The sequence below is a fragment of the Thrips palmi genome, unplaced genomic scaffold (assembly GCF_012932325.1).
Source record: "Thrips palmi isolate BJ-2018 unplaced genomic scaffold, TpBJ-2018v1 HiC_scaffold_4, whole genome shotgun sequence".
NCBI lineage: Eukaryota > Metazoa > Arthropoda > Insecta > Thysanoptera > Thripidae > Thrips > Thrips palmi.
In genome coordinates, this window is record NW_023144631.1 from 1,368,514 (window position 1) to 1,377,413 (window position 8,900).

At 53.5% G+C, this 8,900-nt stretch overlaps 1 protein-coding gene across 1 annotated transcript; it reads left to right on the plus strand.

Moving 5' to 3' along the window:
- The first annotated feature begins 1,290 nt into the window (after nt 1–1,290).
- LOC117649390 (innexin inx2) lies at nt 1,291–5,186 on the plus strand. The gene has a single exon (XM_034392086.1). The coding sequence runs from the start codon at nt 1,469–1,471 to the stop codon at nt 2,543–2,545; it is 1,077 nt and encodes a 358-aa protein (XP_034247977.1). The 5' UTR covers nt 1,291–1,468; the 3' UTR covers nt 2,546–5,186.
- The last annotated feature ends 3,714 nt before the right edge of the window (nt 5,187–8,900 follow it).

Here is an 8,900-nt window from a genome sequence, read left to right on the forward strand (position 1 = left end):
GGCAGGCTGAGAGTTGGCATCGCTGCACCGCTAGGCTCCGCGCCGCACCGCGCTGGATACGCTGGAGGCTCCGGCCACGATGGCCAACCCGACCGCCGTGCCGCCGACCGGCCGACCGGCCCGACACCGAGCCGAGCGAGAGCCAGGCCGAGACCGAGACCGTGTCGTTGACATTCCTCGCTCCTCCTTCTCTCCGCCGCTCTCCTTCGCCTCCCTCTCCGCACTCTCCGCGCGGCCATGACTCTGCTCGGTGGGAACGGATCCGAAGGGGCCTAACCCGCTAACGCCGCCACGGCCGACGGCTTGTCCACCTGCCCGGGCCGGGCTTGGCCGGGCTTGGCCAGGGGTGGGCGAGGCGAGGCTTGGGGCGAGGGTCTGGCTGGTCAGGCCCGGCAGGGAGGGGGCCGCGCCGTTCACCCCGCCGCACATCGCGCATCGCACATCGCGCATCGCACATCGCGCATCGCACATCGCGCATCCGGAGTCCAGATTCCTCGCTTTGCCTTTTGGCGAGGAAACATCGCTGCGCGTTGCGTCATGTTGCGCGGCGTTTCGGCTGACGGCCGCCCCGCTACCCAGAGGACCCCCGCGCTCACCCTGCCCTGCCTCACCCTCTCCGGCCGGGCTGGGCCGCAAACAACCCCTCCGGCAGCTGCCTCCCTGCCCTCCCCCCTCCCCTTGTCACCGGCCATCCTGCACTCCCCGTGCACTCCTGCCATCCGTCAGGCAACCCCACCTCGTCGGGGTGGTCTTATGAACGATGCACTGATGCACTTGAAACCCCCGGTGGCTCGTCCTGGGGCCGGCGGGCTGGCCCCTATCTGGCTCTGGCCGCGGCTGGACGGAAGCATAGACAGAGAAAGTTGAGCCCCTCCCCTCCGCTCCCCCGCGCCCGGCCCTACAAGCTCCAAGGCCTGGCCCGGAGCCGCGGCGCGATCTGCTGCGGCTCCGGCCGACTCTGTTCCCAAACTTCCTGCGGAAACTTCAAAATCGAAAAATGTAATGCGAGGTTGGTGAGTGGAGAGGCTAGACTGTTGGGCCAGGCCCAAGTCACTGCAGTTCGTTGTCCCTGCACCGCCGCTGCAGTCGCTGCAGTCCTCCAGCCAGTGGCTTTGGCCCGCTGCGCGCTGCGGCTGCAAGCGCTGCAAGCGGGCTTCCCTCCTCCACCCCTCCCCGCTACTCCCCGCACCTCGCACTCCTCCTCCCCGCCCCCTTCCTCCTCTCCCCTTCCCCGCCGCGTGCCTCGGACAGTCGACGCCGGCGCGCTCTGGCGGCCACGCCGGTCAACACAACGCCGCCGCGGACGCGTTGTTGGCAGTTGTTCTGAGAGTGTGCTCAAGGGAGCACGTAGCAGACGGAAAGACCTCGGGCGTGTTTTGGTGTGTGTGTGCATGTGTGTGTGAGTGACAGACTGGAATAACTGAACAATAGATTGTTTGTGTGAAGGCCGCGTGCTACAAACGGCAAAATGTTTGACGTGTTCGGCTCCGTGAAGGGGCTGCTGAAGCTGGACACAGTTTACATCGACAACAATATATTCAGGCTCCATTACAAAGCCACCGTCATCATTTTGATTGCGTTCTCGCTGCTAGTGACTTCAAGACAATACATCGGAGACCCTATCGACTGCATCGTGGACGAGATCCCCCTTAACGTGATGGATACCTACTGCTGGATTTACTCGACGTTCACCATCCCCAACCGGGGCAATGGCCGCATCGGCAAGGATGTGATCCAGCCGGGGGTCGCCTCGCACACCGACCGGGACGAGATCAAGTACCACAAGTACTACCAGTGGGTGTGCTTCGCCCTGTTCTTCCAGGCCATCCTGTTCTACGTGCCCCGCTACCTGTGGAAGACGTGGGAGGGCGGCCGCATCAAGATGCTGGTCCTGGACCTCAACTGCCCTGTGGTGTCAGAGGACTGCAAGGAGGACCGCAAGAAGCTCTTGGTCGACTACTTCACCACCAATCTACATCAACAAAATTTCTATGCCTTCCGTTTCTTCATCTGTGAGGCCCTCAACTTCGTGAATGTGGTCGGACAGATCTACTTCATGGATCTGTTCCTGGACGGAGAGTTCACCACCTACGGGTCTGATGTAGTGAAATTCACCGAGATGGAGCCAGAAGAGCGAGGTGACCCCATGTCCCGTGTGTTCCCCAAAGTTACCAAGTGCACCTTCCACAAATATGGTCCTTCCGGCTCAGTGCAGACCTTTGATGGTCTTTGTGTGTTGCCGCTCAATATCGTGAATGAGAAAATTTATGTGTTCCTGTGGTTCTGGTTTGTGCTACTTTCAATCAGCACTGGTCTGATGATGGTGTACCGTGTTTGTGTTATTGTCTTCATGAAGATGAGGATGTATCTGCTCCGCTCCCGTGCCCGTCTTGGACCATTTGAGGAAATCGAGACCATCACAAAGAAGTGCCAGATTGGTGACTGGTTCATCCTATACCAGCTGTCAAGGAATATCGACCCTCTCATCTTCAAGGAATTGATATCTGATCTTGCCAAGAAATTAGAAGGCAAAGAGCGGGTCTAATGCATTCAGATTTTTTCTGACTTTTATGGAACAATTTATTGCGACTCATGAGTCACACCTTTATTGCTCAGAGTTTTGGAGCCTAAAATTCATATCCAACCTGTGTTCTTCATTCCATATTTTTGTAAGCTGCAAGCCCTTTGGCTTGATTCAGATATAGTTCAAAGAATGTGTTCTGAGATGGTTTAAGGAAACATCATTTGTCTACCTGAAGCAATACAATTGTTGTGTATGATGGGAGAAACCTTCCTGTGATCAACAAGCTCAAAAGACTTCACAATATTCTGTTTCCTTTTATTTGACTCTTTATTTCATATGAATTTTCCAAATCAAGAGCTTCCTGCTCATGTGAGGTATTTTACAACCCATGGGTAATCGCTGAATAGTAAAGTAGGTTTTTCTACTATTGACATTTTATAATAATTTATTTACAAACCTTTTGGATTTTTCCTATTTGTTTCAAATGAGACTTGATGTTTTAATTAACTTGACCAATTAATTGTATGTTGACTTCAAAGAGTGTGCTGCATAGCATTCCTTATTCTCTATAAAATTTGACCTGTGTGTTTCAGAACTTTTACCCGTGAAATGCATGCCCTTTTTTTTGTCATATGTCAATTACAAAGTAATTTTATATGAATCAACTTTCTGCTTGTTGACGCTCAAGAGAAATTAGCAATTATTCCATGAACCCATTCCTTTTTACAAGGACAAATTGTCTGCTGTTCTTTTTTTTTTTTACATTTTTTTTTATCATTGTGTGTGTGGAGCATTGTTTTGTTGGTGTGTAAAGTACCATCCTAAGTCTGTACAAGATCTTGAGTAGATATTGTTTAAAACAATACAAGGGGATTTTTTTGTTTTATTTGTTTTTAAATAAAAATGAAATTTGGATGCTGTTGGCAGGGAGTTCAATGCTTAGAGCATTGGATGTCCCAAAACCTCGGAAGACTAAACATAGCCACTCCTTTTCTGCATTTCATCTGTAAAATTAACAAATGTATTTATAAATGGACTTTGTGTCTCATAATCCTGTTGTGTTCATGCTTAGTTGTAATATAGGTACAATGTAAGGCAATTGGCAGCTAAATTCCACCAGACTGGAAGTGTACTTTATTTTGTCTTGTTAATTAGTTATCAAGTTATAAGACCCTGCCATGATTTTATTTCAAAAGTTAAGAGTGACATTTAAATCCTCATGGTGTTAGGCATGCTGACTAGCTGGATGTTTCTCCATTTGTACATAATTATTGTAAATACCATCATCAAAGTGAAAATTGAATGTTCTGTAGGAGTGAACTTCAATCTGTTTTTATGATTGCCGAAGATCTCACACTGCCCCAATGTAGACATTATTTATATTTTATACATTTACTTCCGATGGTTTATTTATATTTGATGGTTCAGTCTTAATTTTGAACCAATGGATTGATGTCGTCATTTGAGGTTTTGGGACTATGCAGTTAAGAACATGCTTGCTCTGTTCTTTATGTTTTGAAGACATCTCATTTTGCCTTGAGATAATTCTTAAATTTATTGCTACATGTATCAATAAGGCTCAAGAATGAGCTGTCTCATAGGCATTATGCTAAGTTGCATTTCGTTATGCCTGCCATGTCACAGCTGTTATTATACCTATCAATTTGCCCAATAATGTTCGTGATTAGTGGGAGGGTTGATTAAGTTAGGGATAATTGGCTGACAACTTATCAGAGCAATCGCTGTTTCAGTCATTGTAGGGTTGGAAATATTTTTCCCTTTGTTTTGAGATTTATCCACAAATTTAAGGTGTTTTTGAAACAATTTTGCTTTGTGATATTTGTCGACATTATCACTCATTCTGCAGAAGACTCGTCAGTTTGTTCTCTTTGCTGTTATGATGTGAAATGCATTGTTTGTGTGAATGTGTGTGTGTGCATGAGTGCTAATTTTAAAGAGGTGTACACCGTTATCCATATTGTGATCTTAGTATATTATATCTAGTTTATTGTATTTTTTTACTGCTGTGTAAAAATTATTTAGGAATTATGTTTGCTGGGTTGTCCCTTCATTGGATATGGGACAAATTGACTTCTTTCAAAGGGAGGAGCAATTTCTAAATCAAATTTCAAGTCGTATTTATACAATTTTTTTTTTAAAACAAAACTGCATTTAAAAATAAATTTGCAGTTTTTAACTGTTGAGGACATCTTTATTGTACAGCCAACTGCATATATTTGAATCTGATTTAATGCTCATAGCGTTTTCATTTTTGTGGGATATTCTCTGACGTAAGTGGTGCATATGAGTACGATCACCAAATGTGCCTTCTTTATTATTGTACCTTTTGTAATGTAGGTTTCAAATTTTCTGTCAAGATTCCAATTGTTACATACAAGTCTGATATTAAGTATTAATGTAGAGTTTGCACAAAGTTTTTGTACTTGTTCTATTGGGACCATATTGTACTCTTTCGTTACGGCAAGGTACCGCCATCTAAAGGCAGTTGGCATACAGACTCCTCTACAAGTCGAACTGAGCCAGCATCGTACATTCCCAAGGCAATGCAGTATCATTTATATCAACTTTCATGCCCGTTGCCTTGTACAGTTGTAAATTTCTCTCAGTAACAAATAAATTTTACAAGTGCTTAGATTGAAAATATTTTGTTATTAGCCCTCACCAAAAGCATCCTGAAACCATACAAAGAAAGCCCATGAGAAGGAGGTGATTTAACAGAACCTTGATAAAAGTCATTAAGAAAGAGAGATGAGAAGAACGTCAAATGAGACTGGAAACTGCAGCACTGCTGACGAAACACTGAGACTGTAGCAGTAACCTGAAGTAACCAAAGACCCTTGAAGCGCCCTAGCGGCAAGTCACTGTCACAGCCATGCATTCGGAACAGAACAGAGTCACGCCGGAGGGGGGAGGGGGCAGGGAACACACTGACCGAAACGGCGTTCAAAAATGGCATGCGCTCTTCGTCTCGCGGGCGCGGGCTCGCTGTTGGGGGGAGTGAGACAAAGTCTTTCTCGTTCTCGTTAGCTCAAGGGCGGGGCGGGCTGCCTCTGACAAAGCCACACGGCGTCCTCAGTCCTCACACGTGTGCTGACTGTCTCGCATTCTGATCCGGTGCCCGCAGTGTAGTCCGGCCAAGTCCGGCCTTCCCTAGATGGATGCGCCAAAAAGTCGTTCAAGCTCACCCGCGCGGAGCTTAGAGGCAAACGAATTCAACAAGTGGCGCCCGGCAGTACCTGGAAAGAAACAGACAACTTTGTCCATCTCAATTGTTCGCCAATAGAATGGGAAACCCCTGCGATGGGCGCGTTGCGTGGGAGTTTTGTTGTCTGCTGATTTGTCAGGCCTGCTATCGTGGGGCTGTCGATACTCGAACACGCCTTCCTACGCCGTCCCGTCGACGGACAGGGGCGGGACAGGACTTTGGATGACGGTGCGACGGCACGGCGACGTGCCTCCGAGCGTCTTTCACCGCTTCGCGGCCTAGATAGTGTAGATATGCACAGCTGTGCGTCGCGGTCGGCGCGGCGAGTGATTCGAACCGAGTGTCAGGTCAGGACAATGGCGACCCAGCCGACTGCGCGGCCACCACGGCCACCTCGCGCGGTGCGCGCCCAAGAAGGCCGCCGAGCGGGAGCCGCGAAGCCGCGACTAGCGAGAGCCACACATGGCCGATAGTCCACATCGCGGCTATCGGCACGCTTATTGTCTCCGGCCCGATGACCTGCCGACGCGGGAAACCCAAGCGTGTGTGTGTGTGTGTGTGTGAGCGCGTGGCCTACGCGCCGCAAGGACGCTAGCCGGTGGGTGGGTAGTCGTAATAGTATACGGCATCAGGCCGCAGTGTAGATGTCACATGGGAACGCTCCTCTAGGGCCCTCAAAAATCGAAACCCGAGTTCGTGTGTACATCTTGACCACTGTCACCTGTCCGATACAGGCTTCCCGTCCACCGGGCGCGGTGCGGGCAGCCGCGCGCGGGCTTGAAGGCTTGAATCCGCCGATTCCCACGCGCGTCCGTCCGTCCGTCCGCGGTCCGCCCGGCCGCCCGGCCAGTGGTTTCCCTTCAGTATCCGCCCACCAGCCCACCGTAGTAACCATGGTCCAGAGCCAAGGCGGGCACTGGCGGGCACTGGATGTGGAACGGGAGCACGCCAGCGCTAGCGTCCGGGACCGTCCGGGACGCAAGCGCTCGCTGGCAGCATGCTGGCAGCGACCTTGCGCGTGAAATTGAAATTGAAGCGATTACTCGCTTAACAACGATTTAATAACAGGGCGTGCCGCTGGCTGCGCTGGCTCCGCTGGCTGGCCGCTGGAAACGCAGACAGGATGGACCCGGGCCCGCGGCGACGGCGACGGCCGGCCGGCTCTTCCCCGCCCTGCCCTTCCCTTCCGTGTGCCGTACTCGCCGCACTCGCCTCGCCGCACTCGCCGCCGTCTCGTCGGATTTCTGTTCGGTCGACAAGAATGCCGGGAAGCAGTAATGCCCGGGACTTCCTGCCGGCGCTGCGGCGCAGGGAATGATGGACCCGCAGCACCAGCACTGTAAAGCCAAGCCCAGAGTGATGGAGATGAACGCCCAGTCTGCCCAGTCCGGTCCGCGGGACGGGAAACAATGTCGCGATTCACGACGACGAACAAAAGCGGCACGGAGTCGAACAGTCGCGAACGGCCACTTGGCGCAGCGCGGCGCAGCGCAGCGTGGGGCTCGTCTCGTCTTGTCCCATGTAAATTAGCGACGTTACGGCGGCGTGGCGTTTACGGCCTGTACTGCGGTAAGTACGGCCCGAGGCTGTCTGCGCCGGCCTGATCGTCTGCTTGGGCTCGCGGCCCGGACCGCGGACCTGCCGCGCACTCCTTACCGTGTAAACGTGAAGCCCCGCACAGTGGGCGAGAAGAACAGTGGAGACGGCCAAAACTCTAGACGCGTTTTGAGCTCCAGAGTCACTAAATGGGATTCGAACCGAGCGTGTGAACCCATCAATGGATTCCTCGTTCGGAGAGCAATTCATTGGTGGGGTCACACGTTCATTTCGAGCCCCATTTAGCGACTCTGGAGCTCGCGTCGCGAATTTTTGCCGCCTCTTCCGGTCTGCTGGCCCGCTGTGCAGCGCCCCGATGGCCTACCTTCCCGGCGCCGCCATGCCGTCCATGCCGCCAGCCGCGTCTCGCCGTATCGACCACGTGGCGGTGTTTGTCAACAACCCCGGCGCGGGGTGGGGGTGGTGGGGTGGCATCCCTCGCTCCCCCACCCGCACGCCGCCACCAAAGCGTAGCGGGCGGCCGTTCAACCCGCGGCTCACAAAATTGGAATCGAGGCTCTGATTGGCCAGCCAACTGATTCATTCATTGTTGTTATTTTTCCTCGGCCGGCTGAGGCGGCTGAGGTTGAGCCCCAAGGAGCCCGCCGCGGCTAGCGGCAGAGCGGGCCGTCGGCGCGGACAAGGCCCCCTGTATTCGCAAGTCACGTGGCGCTTTAGCTGAGCGTGCCGAGTCGGCCGAGGATTAATTAGGGTTTAAACGGGCGTCACTTAGCAGAGCTCTGCGCTGTGCGCTCTGCGCTGTGTCGCCGTCGCGCCTCTGCCTCCCGATTGGCTGGACCGCGGCGCCGGCGCGACTCACTTCACTTGCCGCCGTTCAAAGTCCGCGCGCAGTCAGTCCGCGCTGTCTGTCGGGGATAGACAGCGCCACAGTCTTACAACGCGAACACGAACACTGACGCAGCGTTTTTTATTTCCCTGATGGATGTCGCTCGTTCGCCGCGTTCGCCGCACGTCGACGTCGCGCTCGGCGGCCGCGGCGTTTTGGTATGCCGCCGCCGTCGTCTCTGCCCCCGTACAAGGAGAGGCCGCGCCTGATGGGGTGGCCCAGTTCTGGATCGAACGCCGAGTCCGCGACTCCGGGACTGAGGCCGGAGATTTCTACCCAGCGCCAACACAGCCGAGGCGACAATGTCGATTTTGATAAACTCCTCGTCACTGCGACTGCGGCCTGGCGGCGGCGGCCTCCGGCTTGCGGCGAGGCGGCCTGACGGCGACGGCGACGGCGGCTCGGTGGCGCGATAGGCCAGGCAGCCCCAGCCCCTCGGCCGTCCCAGCGAGATAAGGGCGCGTCCGCGAGCGAGGAGCCCGTCGGCGCCGTCGGCTTGAGCGTCGGTCCGTCGACGCGCTGCCATGTCGCCGCGGCCAGTCGCGTCTGCGTCTGCCGAGATTCAGATTCAGATCCCCACGCGGCTCGCGGCCGGGGTAAAGTCTCGCCACTCCTCTCCGCGGAGGCCCGCCCGGTTATCTTATTTATTCTCGCTTCAAACAGCCTTCGCGGCCGCACGGCGCGCGCGAGGATTAGGGGAGGCCCCC

What these genes read in the sequence shown, in the direction of transcription:
- LOC117649390 (XM_034392086.1), top strand. Translation starts at nt 1,469, where the DNA reads ATGTTTGACGTGTTCGGCTCCGTGAAGGGGCTGCTGAAGCTGGACACA.